The 14,645-nt window shown below is 40.9% G+C and overlaps 6 protein-coding genes across 8 annotated transcripts; 1 reads left to right on the top strand and 5 right to left on the bottom strand.

Annotated features, from left to right (window-relative positions):
• Positions 1–8: 8 nt before the first annotated feature.
• On the bottom strand, positions 9–2,288 carry RB195_022838 (uncharacterized protein; the record flags this gene model as incomplete). Its single annotated transcript, XM_064210076.1, has 5 exons — positions 9–46; positions 142–209; positions 272–378; positions 544–553; positions 2,230–2,288. 5 exons carry the CDS (start codon positions 2,286–2,288, stop codon positions 9–11), a joined length of 282 nt encoding a protein of 93 aa, XP_064065957.1.
• A 5,784-nt stretch (positions 2,289–8,072) lies between these two features.
• On the bottom strand, positions 8,073–8,794 carry RB195_022837 (uncharacterized protein; the record flags this gene model as incomplete). Of its 2 annotated transcripts, XM_064210075.1 has the most annotated exons (5): positions 8,152–8,168; positions 8,245–8,413; positions 8,466–8,515; positions 8,572–8,578; positions 8,702–8,794. In XM_064210075.1, 5 exons carry the CDS (start codon positions 8,792–8,794, stop codon positions 8,152–8,154), a joined length of 336 nt encoding a protein of 111 aa, XP_064065956.1. The 2 variants fall into 2 exon arrangements, with proteins under 2 accessions (XP_064065955.1, XP_064065956.1); XM_064210074.1 differs by lacking the exons at positions 8,466–8,515; positions 8,572–8,578 and having other exon boundaries at positions 8,073–8,168; positions 8,276–8,413.
• A 1,644-nt stretch (positions 8,795–10,438) lies between these two features.
• Positions 10,439–11,239, top strand: RB195_022836 (uncharacterized protein; the record flags this gene model as incomplete). The annotated part of the gene is made up of 3 exons (XM_064210073.1): positions 10,439–10,486; positions 10,542–10,635; positions 11,172–11,239. The coding sequence occupies 3 exons, from the start codon at positions 10,439–10,441 to the stop codon at positions 11,237–11,239; spliced, it is 210 nt and encodes a 69-aa protein (XP_064065954.1).
• A 362-nt stretch (positions 11,240–11,601) lies between these two features.
• On the bottom strand, positions 11,602–11,934 carry RB195_022835 (uncharacterized protein; the record flags this gene model as incomplete). Its single annotated transcript, XM_064210072.1, has 1 exon — positions 11,602–11,934. The coding sequence occupies one exon, from the start codon at positions 11,932–11,934 to the stop codon at positions 11,602–11,604; it is 333 nt and encodes a 110-aa protein (XP_064065953.1).
• An 86-nt stretch (positions 11,935–12,020) lies between these two features.
• RB195_022834 (uncharacterized protein) lies at positions 12,021–12,278 on the bottom strand (the record flags this gene model as incomplete). Its single annotated transcript, XM_064210071.1, has 1 exon — positions 12,021–12,278. One exon carries the CDS (start codon positions 12,276–12,278, stop codon positions 12,021–12,023), a length of 258 nt encoding a protein of 85 aa, XP_064065952.1.
• A 1,374-nt stretch (positions 12,279–13,652) lies between these two features.
• On the bottom strand, positions 13,653–14,528 carry RB195_022833 (uncharacterized protein; the record flags this gene model as incomplete). Of its 2 annotated transcripts, none has more annotated exons than XM_064210069.1 (1): positions 13,653–14,528. In XM_064210069.1, the coding sequence occupies one exon, from the start codon at positions 14,526–14,528 to the stop codon at positions 13,653–13,655; it is 876 nt and encodes a 291-aa protein (XP_064065950.1). The 2 variants fall into 2 exon arrangements, with proteins under 2 accessions (XP_064065950.1, XP_064065951.1); XM_064210070.1 differs by having other exon boundaries at positions 13,653–14,411.
• Between the last annotated feature and the right edge of the window lie 117 nt (positions 14,529–14,645).

The raw sequence follows: 14,645 nt of genomic DNA, 5'->3' as shown, positions 1-14,645 counted from the left end.
GTTCACGGTTACGATTCCTTTGCCGTCTTCGTCTCACAGCGCAAGTCTGAGCAAAGAATAATGTTGATTGCAGAGAACATTGTATTTCAAAAAGCTCACAAACATACTGGAAAAAGTGTTCGCAAGGAAAAAAACCCTTACCAGTAGCGCGAGGAGCATATTCAAAACGGAAGATCCGAGTACTACGATAAGCAGTGTATAGGACTGATCTGAGAGTGCAGCTTCCACTGTCGTCGTCGTAGGTGGAGAAGTGAGCCATGCATCTCTCAACTTTTTCTTCTTTGCCAGCCAATCGGTTGAAGGTCCTGGTTCGGAGTTAATCTCATTAAAACGTATAAAACTCTCCTCGGAATATAGGTCGGAAATATCGTGATACATCTGTAAATATTGCAATTAGTGTATAAATAGATCCAATAAATGATTATCATCAGGCTAGAAGATTAAAAGGCGTGTCAAGACAACAAAGAAAGACTAATTACTAGGTAGTCAGGTTATCGAAGATGCTACCGGTAGGCCGTATCCCATATCACATTGGCTACTCACCAAAAATATCCTCCAGGTATATTTGCTCGGATTAGTACGAGGTAGACGTTACAGACGCTACTGCAAGGATTAGAACTGTGTCAATACATATGCAGACATATAATTCGAAAAGTTGAGTAAGCTCTCATTGTGAATTCGGCAACACAATAGTACTGTTTGACATTGATAAAGAGATGATCAAAAGTTCGATCCCTGGCGGGACCATTATTTTGGCAAAACGGAAAAAAACAGCTGGAAATGACGGAGGACACATTTTAAAACAATTTTCACACTAAGTCCTATTATTTGCAAACAATTTTACTCATCGACAATGGAACTGAACGGTTGAGAGTTCGATCACCGCCGAAATTCTTCCATTTTTGCAAAATGAAAAAAAAAACTAATACCGACGCAGATCACATTCTAAAAGCATTTTCTCATTATTTTTTATTTCTTACACACAATTTCACTCATTGAGAGTGATTACAGATGATGAATAGTTCGATCTTCGCCGAAATGCTGATTTTTGCAAAACCGAAAAAAATCACTGAGAAGAACATTTCACCGGCAGTTTTTTTGAAATTGTATTTAGAGCAGTGTTCGCTGCATATAGGTGTTACTTAGAGGTTACTTTAGCGATTAAAACCAGGCCTTAATTGGAAATTACTGCTGGACAGGCCTGATTTTGTTAGCTAAAAAATAAACATGAATAACGGAGAGAAAAAGAGACGGAGGAAGACAAAGGTGGCTGAGTTCTATAGAAAACATAAAATGGTTGAAATTTCTTTTTCAGGTACCTTCTGGTTTTTTTTTGAAAGGTAGTTGAGAAAAAGTTGAGAAATTTAGCATTTTTCCCAACCAACTTTCCAGAGAAGTAAAACTATCAGAAAGAAAGCGAAAATGAATTATAATAGGAAAAATCTTCCTCTATAACCATACTTCAAAACTGCTTATACTATACTACTATACTTATATCATACTTACACTTCGAACCGAATTCATCCTTATAAACTAGGAGCTGAGTTGTTGGAATTTGTTTGAAGTCATACAGTTTTTGTCGCGTTGCCGAAAATCTGAGATTTCGCACTTTTTCCCATTGCAAGATTACGGTAGCGCCGTTGAAAAATTCGATCCCATATTTGGATAGAGCATCAAGGAAAACCCTTAGCTGCAAATTTTGGTCTCTGTAGGTGTTCTGGTTCTCTCAAAAGCTAGTTGAGAAAAACTCGAAACTTTGAGCGTCGATATTCGGAAACTCGTGGAGCCTGCTTTGTACTAATTTTAACCCTAATAGCGCCTATAGATGCCTTTTTTCACTCAGTAGCAGAATCAAAATAGCTTTTTCAAGTGAAAGTAAGAAATTCGTTGCTGTCGGATGAGAATTGTGCTCTTTAAATCCTTCTATGCTAAATGTAAAGATAGGACTTTTGGCAGGGATTGATCCCTGACCGTCACAGCAAAACCAGCGAGACATCGCATGGAGCCATCAGATCACCTTTTCGTTTTCGTATCAGTGTTATTCCAACAGAATACGTAATAGCCAATTAACAGACGTCCTTATCGAAATCTTTGTAATCGCGCATAAATACGCGATCGATGAGGAATGATCACGCATAAAGCTTCTTACGTGCACTACACTTATCAACCTGAGCCACTGTACTTGCTTTTCATTGCGACTATGCTTCTTCTTTTACTTAGTGCTCTTACACTTCTGTTAGCTTCTGAACATCTCGTTTGTCATTCCGTTTGTCATCCGTTCCTAACATTTCCGACACGTTTCCGACGCTTTGACGCTACGTTTCCGTACAACTGCGGATCTTCAATATATTGAATTGGCTGTAACGGAAGACTGCCGAAGCACTGTACAAGTAATGAAGGAAATGAAGATTGCCTCCTATGGTCTTTTAGTACTCAATACGAAGTCACCTCTGGTTAGTTTCATTTCTTTCATATAAAGTAGTAACACACAAATTTGTAGTGCTTAGATTTGATGGGTTCGACAACAAGACTTTTAGGTAGCTAATTGCATTTAAAATGATTGGTTTTCTAAACTTTCTGAAGGTGATATCTAGACAAATCTCTCGTTCTCTTATTAGAACTCCGCATTAAGACACGTACTTTCTGTGGAATTCGATCCAAACTCCTGCCACGTAGTAACCACAGCGAAATCATGAAAACCCAGCAAGGTGGTAGCAGCAGCCATTATTCGAATGAAACGGTCCAACAACGAGAGCAGTTTCTATGCACTACGAACGCTTTTTGCGCGAACTACAATCCTTCTGCGCCATGAAAGTTTTTTTTTGCTAAGCCGAAGTACAAAGCAGGTGCAGCATGGTAGAGACCCACACTACTACTTTAGCACCAAGAGAAGTATATTACATGACTCGTATCTAAACTTACAAACGGCTGTGGGAGGCTCGCCCTTCGGACCAATGGTAATGCGTCGCGAAATTCAATGTGCTGCAGCGGGTAACTAATCCCTCCTTGTTTCAGAAAAATAGGCTCGGAGAAAGCTAGAAAATGGATGCTATGCGGTGCTTCATGAACTTTTACCATAAAACAGATAAGGAGATATCACAGGACGTTGTAGTACAACAAAGAAAGGGGAGTACGACCATCGAATTTAGAAGTATGGGATGGAAGTGGAACAGAGGTTTCTTGATCCTTATCTAAATGCGTGAGCTCTGATATCTTTTCTTGCTCCTCTCCAACTTCCTTCTCGCTGTTCCACTCGTTCTTAAATTGATTTTCTTATTTAATTTGCATTTTCATTTCCTTTCTTGCCTTCTACATCATCTCTGTTTCACAAATGCTCCATACAAATACTCCATAATGCTGCAAAACTCTACAGCTGTGAGGTGCCGCACCATCGCCATGCACCTGATAGGCGAGCACTCTACCTTTTCATCATTGTCTAAAGCTATGTAACTATGTATGTTGGCTTTGATAAGGCACGTTAGTTTCTCTCATATGTTAGTGAGAGTAAATAGACTTTTATGTGAATGTATACTTCTAGATTTGCAAACTATCATGCTACATAGTAACGGGCTTATTCGGTCACGTGTGTGCGTCTGTGTGTATCGGTCAAGAAATTCCAAAAAGAGGAGACGAATACTGTGGCGTCGGTTTGGTACGCTGGAGCCTCAACGCGGTAAAATTGGATGACACGGATACTACGACGTCGAACTCGTGTGCGAAGCCAGAAAGCTGTAAAATGGGGTGGGACGGGTCCCACGGGGTTGAAATAATGCGCCGGTGGCAGAAAGCTATAGAGTGGCAAGAGACGGGTTCCTCTCCGTCGGAATGGTGCGCGGGAGCCCCAACGCAGTAGAATGGGTTTCTTTGGTTCTTTCGCATATCTATTTATCAGCATGCCTCCTGATGCTGCTAACATCCTTTCTTCAAAAAGACCAGAAAACAACGTTTGAACGGCTGCTTAAATACAATACATAGCCAACAATTTACGCGATCTGACGTAGAACGTTATTTTTATCACTGCGATAGCGATATTCACGTCATTCCATGTTAGCCCATCATTCTTTGCTAATAGTTGAGAGCGAAGGAAACTCATACTTCGAATAATGCTTCCAAATTGTAGAGGTTTGAAAGAAACATAGATGTAAAATTAAGTTGGATTGCTCTCCAAATATAGAAATAAGAGTTTAGAGAAAAACCATAAAATCATTCATCTGTGCTTAAATTTTCGGGCAAAAAAAATTGAAGAAAGCGTTGATTGAAAAGAAGCAATTCTAATTTTCCAAAAAAATGTCGCTATTGTTATTTCTTACTGATCGGTGAAGGCGAACGAAGCGAACACCAAAATAAGCCTCAAGTCCGGATTTAGCCGGACGTTCAGGCTGGTATATATATATATATATATATATATACATATATATGCATATATATGCATATATATATATATATATATATATATGTATATATATATAATACTTGGTATATACATCTTAACGAGGTAGCCTAACACCTGCTTTTAACCTCGCTGTTGTTTTATCTTCAGTAACAGGATAAGGAAAACGACATTGTGTTCTTCATTTTTCTGTGCCATTTTCCCTACTATTTAATGGCATCGCCGTAGCCGAAGTGCTACAATGGTTTCGACTTGATTCTAAATTTTTCGAGCAGCTTTCCTTAAGGGCATTGGTTCCCACTGGTTCCTTTATCTTTGGACATATTCTTATGTACTCACATAGAGTAGAGTCAGAACGACATGAAGCACGGTGCAGCTGCGTAAGCAGTTGCGTTTAAAGCGGCGCTGTGGAGCGCTGCTAAATAATGGGCATAGAAAAACGAAAAACTTGAAACAAATGAAGTTGAAATAAAAAAGAATTGAAAAACACAATGCCGTTTCTCCCTATTCTGTTACTGAAGTTAAAACAATGCGAGATTAAAAGACTACTGCGTCAAGATATCCGTCTTTGATACTGCATCAAGTGAAAACAGCAATAAACCTAATTACTTTGGAAGAAGTTCGCCTGCAAAAGCAAATAGAACGAAAAAAAGATGAGTAAAACAGAGATGATGCAAAAGACAAGAAAGGAAACGAAAATGCAAACTAAATAAGAAAAATAATCTAAGAACGAGTGGAACAACGAGAAAGAAGCTGGAGAGGGAAAAAGAAAAGAGAATGATATGAAAACTCATGTAGTTGCCCTTTTGCCGTTACCTCACGTAATCTCCGTTAACAGCAAAAAAAAAACCTTGTGTTCCACGGGAAAAATGTAGTTGGGAGGGGGGCACTCAGCGGCGTCCTTATTTCTCAGAGTAAATAATCAAATCATTCGGGCCCTAAAGCCTAAGCATTAGTCTTACAGGACCTATGACATGTTAACTAAAGTTACTAAGAGAAAAATGTAAGTTAGAACGTCAGTAAATAAGCGCGCCACTGATCGCCCCCTCCCCAGCTATATTTTTCCCATGCTCCACTTCCATCCCATACTTCTGAACTTCATGATCGTATTCTCCTTTCTTTTATTTACTGCAACTTAGTGTGATATCCCCTTATCTGCTTTATGGTAAGAGTTCATGAACTATCATTTTCTAGCTTTTTTCAAGCCTATTCCCCTGAAACAAAGGAGGAATTAGTTACGCGCTCTAACACTTTGAATTTCGCGGCACGTTATCACTGGTCCAAGGGGCGGATCTTACCGCAGCCGAGTGTAAGTTTAAATGTGAGTCATGCGAAGATGTGAACCGAATATATCAGTAACAACGTGTGCCCTCACGATGGAACTGAGTCGAACAGAGATTTTCGTGTTTCTCACTGTTCTTACATCCATTCTCGTTTTTGTTTCCGCTTTTCACTCTTTCTTCTCAACGTTACTCTCCTTTTTTCATTCTGTCGTTACTTCCCAACATGTTCCCAGTTGTGTTGCTTACTTTGCTCCTAGCTATGGAATGCGTACTGCATAATAATCGCCACTTAAATCACGTTAATATATGACAAGAACATCGTAGGTAAAGGAACACAATTCGCATAGAAAAAAGTAGTGGTTTTTCAAATGAAGGTACTCTTTTCCAGTATCTTTTTTCTAACTGGAAGAGGTACTTTTTCCACAAAACATCCTGGATTATACAGCTCCTACGTTGGTACGAGATAAAGGATAAGGTTAAAGGATAAAGTTTCTGGAGTTAATCAATCCGCTTGGGATGTGCCCCCACGTTCACTTCAATTCAGAATCGTTTGAGGTTTACGAACGTGTATTTGGCCTATACAATGACTTGCGGTGGCTAGCCGATGTGTCAAGTCAGTGTTTTTATCCTCCCAGACGAGTCTGGTACCAATTTATCGACCCCGGAGGGATGAAAGGCTTGGTGAGCACTAGGGCGGATTCGAATCTCCGATCGATTGTGCAGTAAGCGGAACCTCTAACCGCTACACCACACCCGCCCCCTGGTACGAGATAATGGAAAAAAAAACCTGAAGGAAGCCAGTGCGGTTCATGACAGCACTAGACAGCGTTTTCAGACTTCGGAAGTTTCGGCTTGTAGATATTTTCAAACGACTGTTTTTGGTATCTTTGGAGTTGCTTTCAAGATTTCTTTCTTTGGAAGAGCAGTTTTCTGCTTTTATTCAACCAAACTTGGAGACAGAAAGGGAAATCAAACTTCCTTCATAGGAAGTATACGTGCGAAATTTGCCGACAATGAATACTTTTCTGAACAATCCTAAAGTTTGGTCCAATTTCCGTTTTCCGTCTGTGTAATCTCTTTTGTGCTTCCAAGTTTTACCAGTTAACAACTTCAAAGCTCTGCTCAAAAAAATTATAATCAAATCAAGGCTATTCAGGCACTTCGGCTTTGCTATTAGTAATGGGAAAAACTGAGAGAAACGTGAAGAACATAACGTCGTTTCTTTCCCTGTTACTAAAGCTAAAACAGTAGCGAAGTTAAAAGCGGGTATCTATTTCTTCCTGAGGAACGATTCGAAGTACACACGCTGATAAGTTTCGTGTTTTCATTCCTCTTCATGGCCTGTTGCACATGTCACAAAGACGGAAGCCACTTATTCAAAGATGATGGAAATACCTTGGTACAGCCGTTCCAGAATGTGTTCGCGTCGTCCGTCATGAAATAGTCCGTGTAAAACGAAGGAAGGTACTTTTCACGTGCTCAAACAATAAGTCCACCTCTATCTCAGTCATTCTAAAAAATTATGAAGAATGGGAAAGTGGCAACTTTCAATGTACTAGTAGTATATCACCTATAAGAACGTAAGTAAGCGGCTCGCAAAGCTCTATCACATTCGTCCCCAACAATTGCGGTGGCCAATCTCACAGCATAGGACGTTTGGTTGAACGTGTCGGCCACACACAACGCTATCTTTCTCCATACTTCCGCAGCCGCTCTCTTGGATTAATGACGACTAAATGTATCTTGAGACAGGTGTGGCGCAGTCGGTTAGAGGTCCGTTGTAGCTGCAGGGTCGAGGGTTCGAAACCGCCCTAGTGCAAGCCATCCCTCCGGGGTCGATAAATTGGTACCAACTCTTGTCTGAGAGGATAAAAACACTGACTTGATCATCGGCTGTCTCCCGCAAGTCATTTTATAGGCCAACACGCGTTCCAAAACCTCAACGATTACGAATTCCAGTAAAACGCGTTGGCGCATACCAAATGGATTGATACGCCAGTGACTTTATCCTTTAAATGTATCTTGTATGTTCCAAACTGCATGGATTTTTTTCTAGATTTTATTTACCGAGCACGAATCCATCTCCGCTGGCGTTTCGTGCTGGTCTGTAGAGCTGAATGCCATCAGATTCTGAGTTGGCGTCAACTCGCGTCTGAATTGACACCGTGTCAAAGTTGTGAAGTCTCTCTGGCTGCACGGGACACTTTGCAGCGAGATTCATGAAAATCCCTTCCACCGATCTCTTCAAATTCTACGGTTATGCAGACTGATTTACGTTATATCTCGTGTTATAATGAAGTACATGTGAGTACGGGGACCTCCTCATACTTGTATTCTTATTTCTTTTACATACTTGTCAGACAGTGAGACCATCCCCTAACAGCGAGAGTACATACTTTTCAGCACTCATCTAGTCTCAGCTGAGATGGACGAGCTTCGTATCCGAGATGGGTGAGACAGTGTTCGACTGTCACACCATCAATCCTTTTCGTCACCTAGAATTCGTTTGGTTCTACTACGATTAATTTGCAGAGGCACTGACTGTTGATACTAAAAATGTAGAACACGTACATTCATATACGCTGTGCAGTGCGCCACACACATTTCTTTCTTTAAGGTCGCGAAGCTGGACAGTGATACGAGCAGTGACAGTGGATGTGACTTTGGCCTGCTCCGTAATCTTAGTCCTTGTTACGAAGCGACTTATTATACCCGCTTCCTCTGATGCTAACTTCCAACTCTTAAGAAAAAAATCACTTGAGATACACTAATTTACACGAAAACTGCCATACCGCTCGAAACTGATAATCTTGTACATTCTGGAAACCGATCGAACCTTCCACTACAAATTCGTCTGAGTCTTCAGCATGCTGTTGAGGGCATGCTCTACGAGCTCACGGTGACTCTGCATAGATAAGTTTGGTGGGATCAGAAGGAGTAATCAATAAAGATGTGAACTACAATTATTACATACGAATTATTACGCACGAAACCATCATGAAAGTTGCGGTTCCTTAATGTGACTCACTTTGAAGGTCTCTTTGCAGATGGGACGCAGGATGGTTGGTGGTGGATACTCGTCAGCATACTTTGTGCTTCTATTTCGCCTCAGCCCACTCATACTGTTGAATCCTGCACCCCAGCACCCACAGTTATATACTGACTTTCCTGAGGCGGCAATTTTCCGGTTCTTTTTCTCAGTTTTGAATTCCGCTATTTGCAACAGCACACATCAAGCTTCCGAATGCCGATATACATACCATCATATGGGGGATGATGTCCGTTAAGGACTAACGACATCTGCAAACGTAAACAATTCGCAAACTGTTTTATTACCATTATTGTTATAACCATTCATAACTGATCCATGATTAGTTGATCAATTTGTTCTAATTGAACCGAACTTTTGAGCTCAAGAACATTCATATAGGACAAGAACCGTTCTTAAGTCACGAATGACTTTGCCATTTGTCACTAAAGTACGGGGTCACTTTTCCATTTGAGAAAGGGATAGTTTATCGGCCGACAAGTCATCCCTGGAAGTGAATAGCTGAGTCGGTCGGGACCCTAAAACCTAAGCAGTGGTCTTCGAGGATTCATGTTATGTAGGCTAAAAAGAAGAATAGAAGATAGAGCAAGAAGATAGAGATTAGAAGAGTAAAACAACAGCCTTCACAGAGGCTACACCACTTAATCTAGGTTTCCTCAGAATTGTTACCTTGTGAAGACAGAGTCAATGTGTGAATAAAAGCTGTTGCATGTGAATGTTAATGTGTGAAAGTAATGCTAAAGCAGTAGTAGTTCCAGCTCTGTCTTCCTCTTTTCTTGATAGCTTTAGCCTACATGTCATAGGTGCTTTAAGGTTAACGCTTAGATCTTAGGGTCCCGACTGTATCAGCTATCTGCTTCCAATAATGACCTATCGAATGATCACCTCCTGAACTATCTCCTGTTGAAATGCTTTCCTGCTCTTCAAATTTGAAAGATATTTGTCACTTAGTCGAGCATTTCAACAATATGCAGCGTCTTTGACAAGAAACAGAGCGCCGTTAACATTACCTTCACAAATATAGCAAAATTGGAACAAAAACTTGAAAGTGGATATAACAATATAACGAAGTACGACTCAAAAGAGTTAAAAGCATACGTTTGCGAAATGCTGTAGCTTTCTCTCCCGAACTAGGCTTCTCGCGCTCCAGCAACACCATCACCACTCGTCCGCACCAGGCGCAGCGCGGCTCGCCCGCGTGCGGTAACCCCATATGATGGTGTATATACCGGCGTCGAGAGCATCTAATGGTTCGTATGATTACATACATGCGACAACAAAGGATGACAGAGGGTACAGCATACGATGTCAAAGGAAACAAAAAAAAAGAGGAAAGACGTTGAATTCATAATACCGTAGCGTAATGGCATAAATTGGAAGACAAAATGTACATCTGCAAAAAAAACAATACTAGTGAGTACGCAACTACAACGCCAACATCTAAGAGCTAGTCAGTCTAATATATAAACCAGAGAAGTCACAAAAAAAAAGAAGAAACTGGCATGGCAAATACTGGAGCATTCAAATGAAGAAAAAACCAATTGCATGCCGTAAGATCTGCGTATTGTCTGTAGAATGCACAAGAGGGCACATGTTCGACTCCTAATCTTGGTCGAACTTTCGCGAGGTGCGAATTCGACGCTTGGGGGTGTTGTGGCAGCGTTTCTACGCTTTGTGCACTTTGTTCAAGTTATTCCGTATGTTATTTCAGATAGGATGAGTGGAATGCCTGCGTCAACTCTCAGGTCACTATGCAGAGAAACTGTAGGTGTTGTAATAGCTTTTCATGATGTCTAACTCTGACATGATTAATATTAAGGTATTGCTACTTCGAGGATGCAGTCTCGATGCATCTCAAGCTGGACCTATCGTATCGCATAGTGTCAAATCCGTAGAGAAGATTAGGAATATTGGTGAGTGGTTGTTACTTGAAGATTATAATCGTCGCTGAAGACGTCTACTCGGGCTCATGCAAGGAGATACTCACTAGAATCGTTATCGGTAGCGGTGGCAGGCGTCGATTATACTGCACAGTAACTCACGTTTCTCATTTCCAACCTGTGGCTGCCAGCTGAGAGTGCGCCTTGCAACATACCTGATGTTACAAACTTTTGCCCTTGTGCCAGACTCGTATCTAAACTCACACCCGGCTGCGGGAGGCTCCGCCAATTGGACCGATGCTAACGCACCGCGAAATTCAAAATGGTACAACGAGTAACTACCCTAAAATCCCATAGACAAGAGCGGTTTAATTTACCGGTGAAAAATGAATTGGAATGAAATTGAAATTGAATGCAGTCACCCCTCTAACTTGATGGATGGATAAATAAAAATCGGAGAAGAAGTTTAGAAGAAGCTCCGCCCCTCAACTCTAAACACCGCCCACTTAATAAACAATTCATATAGAAAAATAGCGATTTTAACGGAATTTCTGCCGGAATCTCTCTAGAAATGCCGGAATTTGATCTCTGGGTAGAACTTGAAGAGCCCATTCGATCAGTAAAATTCCATAGATAAGAGCGGTTTAATTTACCGGTAAAAAATGATTTTGAAAAAATATTTTTAAAATTTTATTTGTATATTAAACAACAAGGACTCCAACATACCTAAACATAACACTAAACTTTTCCAATTTCTACTTCGTCATCATCGTTTATATTCATCATGGCAAAATCGTTTTTGAGATTTTCCAAATCACACAATGCTTTTTCAAAGCTATGTTGAATAACATCAGATGAAATGGATTGGAAACTTTCGCTAACTAAAAATGCAGCTTCTTCGTTTTCTCTTTTGTTCCATACTTCAACGATCCATTCTTTCATCAATTCCTGATTCATCCAACCTTTTTCATTTGTTTTCACAATGACATCTGGAGGAAATTATCCTTTTGACATTAACTTCTTCTTAAAAATTAGCATTGGTTTAAGTTTCTCTCCAGCAGCAGTCACTCCCAATACAACAGTAAAATTAGATTTCTCATGGCCGGTAGAATCAATTTTAATGTTCTCTCGTCCCTTCACATCAACTGTCCGTTCATAGATGATATCAAAGGGAACTGGTACTTCATCAATATTTCCCAAATTGAAAGGGGATACGTTTAAGGCTTCAGCTGCAACGAACTTTCGAAAATCCGAGCATTTTTGTAGATGGTCAGACGGTAATGGTTGACCGACACTTATTCTTCTTCGTACAGAGAGCTTTTTTCGCGCCATAAACAGGATGCACCAATGCGCAGATGCTTTAAAATTTTGGTGACCATGCTCTTCTGCTAATTCCTTCGCTTTGGTCCTTATTTCTTTCACCGTGACAGCTCTATTTTCTTCTCGTTTTTTGACAACCCAGTTGTAGATGGCATCTTCAACTTCTTCGGTTTTTTGTATCGTCGGGCTCTCTTCGTTGCTGGCATCTCTTGAAGATTTTGTCGATCAACAACCCACTTTCTTATCATTGCTTCAGTGACTTCAAAATGACTAGCCGCTGCCAAGGTTCCATGCAAATCACGATAATTGATGGCGTCTAGCTTGAAAGCTGCTGTATACGATTTACGACGTTTCATAACAGGTGATACAGGATAGAAAGAGTATAGAAAACAGTAAGAATAAAGGTAGAGTTGTAGGCTATTATTGCGATAATCATGAGCACACAACGCCAAAAAAAACGTATACAAACGTCAATTTTCATTTTCTGGCACAAACCGCTCTTATCTATGGGATTTTAGGGTACTTCTGTTGTTTCAGAGGAATAAGCTTAGAGGAAGGTAGAAAATGAGTGCCTTACGGTGTTTTGCGCACTATTAACTTAAAACATACGAGAATATCACAATGAACCTTAATCCAAGAAAAAAAGGAAGTATGATCTCCGGATTTCATACCGAGTAAGGGGGGAAATTGCACCTTAGGCTTTTTGATCCTTATCATGCAGCTAACGACGATAATTTCAACTAACTGCATAGTTAACATCTTTTACTCTTCCTCTGTCCAGTTTTCTTCTCGTTGTTCCATTTGATCTTGCACTGATCTCCTTATTACTATCACTTATTTAATTTGAGTTTTCACTCTCTTTCTCGTCTATTACATCCCTGTTTTACTTGATTAGTTTTCTTTTCATTTTATGTGATTTTTACAGTCCGACTTCTTTCAACATAATTAAGTTCACTGCCGTTTTCACATGTTTCCCACACTATCAAGTATTAACACAGTAGCGTGCCTCCCTTTTTTTAACCTCACTAGTGTTTGAGCTTTAGTAATAGGAGAACAAACCACATTATTTCTTCCGTTTTCTGTGATTCTTCCCTCTACGTAATAGCATCATCAGAGCCGAATTGCATCAGTAGTAGCTTTGATTCGATTCTAAGTATTTTTGAGCAGATGCTTGAGGTTGGGAGCTGATAAAATTCGAAAACATATGAATATTCATACTCTCGCACAGAAGAAACGTTTACTTCATATGAAAGGGCTAGGCTTGAATATGAAAGAAGTTTGATTTCACTTTCTGTATCTAAAATTGGTTTAATAATAGCAGAAAACTGCTCTTCCAAAGAAAAAATCTTGAAAGCAAGTCCAGAGACACCAAAACAAAGTCGTTTGGAGATACTTACGAGTTGAAACTTCAGGTAAAGTCTGGAAATGCTACCTAGGTTTTGTCGTGGACCCCACTGGCTTTCTTTTACACTTTTTTCCTTATATCGTACCAGTGTTGGAGCTGTATCACCCAGAATATTTGGTAGAAGAAGTACTTTCTCAAATTAGAAAGAGATTCTGGAAAAGAGTCTTTACTTTCATTTGAGAAACCTCCACTATTTTCTCTATGCGAATTGCGTTCCTTTAGCTTCGATGCTCTTGTCATATATTAACGTGATATAAGTGCCGATTATCATGCAGTACGCATCCCTTAACTTACTTACTTACTCAGATACTTAGATGGCCCGTCTTCACTGGACGTGCGAGCCCCAGCATCTCTTCCACTCGTTTCGTTCCCTCGCCATTGTCATCCAAGATGTTCTCAAGCTTCGTGAGTGACGTTGACGAGGTCCTTGAGCCGTATCCAGCTGAGCTCTCAGCTGGTCCATCCGTGTAGCGAACACGTCACCCCATCTCGTTGGCGGTCTCCCTCGGGGGCGTTTAGCGTCCCTTGGGATCCACTCTAGCTCTCTTTTAGTCCATCTATCGTCGATTCTTCTCATGATGTGACCGGCCCATCTATGCTTTGCTTTCGACACATATTCCGCTGGGTCGCGAAGACGGGACATTCCTCTTAAGTCGGAGTTACGAAGACCGGCTAGGTGTTGTGGGCGCCGGTTAAACTTTGGGAGACATCTCTCAAGAGCTCTGTGGGTAGTAAGTAGCTTTCTAGACGTGGCCGCGGTGTCTGCCCACGTCTCCGCTGCGTAACAGAGCGCTGGAAGAACTGTCGAGTCGAACAGATGGGCACGAAGATCTTGGTCCGTCAGTTGGTCCGTAGCTTCCCTGACGGCTGCGAATGCTCTCATTCTTCTATTTAGTTCTTCCTCCAAGTCGTTTTCCATGTTCATTGAACGTCCAAGGTATACGTATGACGGAGTTTCCACGATTTGGGAGCCTTCAAGTTGTACTCCTCCGTCCTCGCAGTAGGCGTTCTTCATGAACTGTGTCTTCTTTCTGTTTATTCGTAGTCCTATTCTCTTCCCTACTTCGTTCAATTCGTTGAGCATCGTTTCTGCTTCATTGGTACTGCTCGAAAAGAGAACGATGTCGTCCGCGAAACGAAGGTTTGAAAGAAATCTTCCATCAACACGTATGCCCCTTTCTTCCCAGGATAGTGATTTCATTATCCATTGCAATGCAGCTGTGAACAGCTTCGGCGATATAGTATCGCCTTGTCGTACCCCCTTTCCGATGGGTATGGTGAGAGGGCGGTGGAAAAGCTGTATCCTAGTCGTGCATCG

This window comes from Necator americanus, chromosome X (assembly GCF_031761385.1).
Source record: "Necator americanus strain Aroian chromosome X, whole genome shotgun sequence".
Taxonomy (NCBI): domain Eukaryota; kingdom Metazoa; phylum Nematoda; class Chromadorea; order Rhabditida; family Ancylostomatidae; genus Necator; species Necator americanus.
The sequence above is the reverse complement of the archived record's forward strand: the minus strand, read 5'-3'. Positions and strand labels throughout refer to the sequence as shown.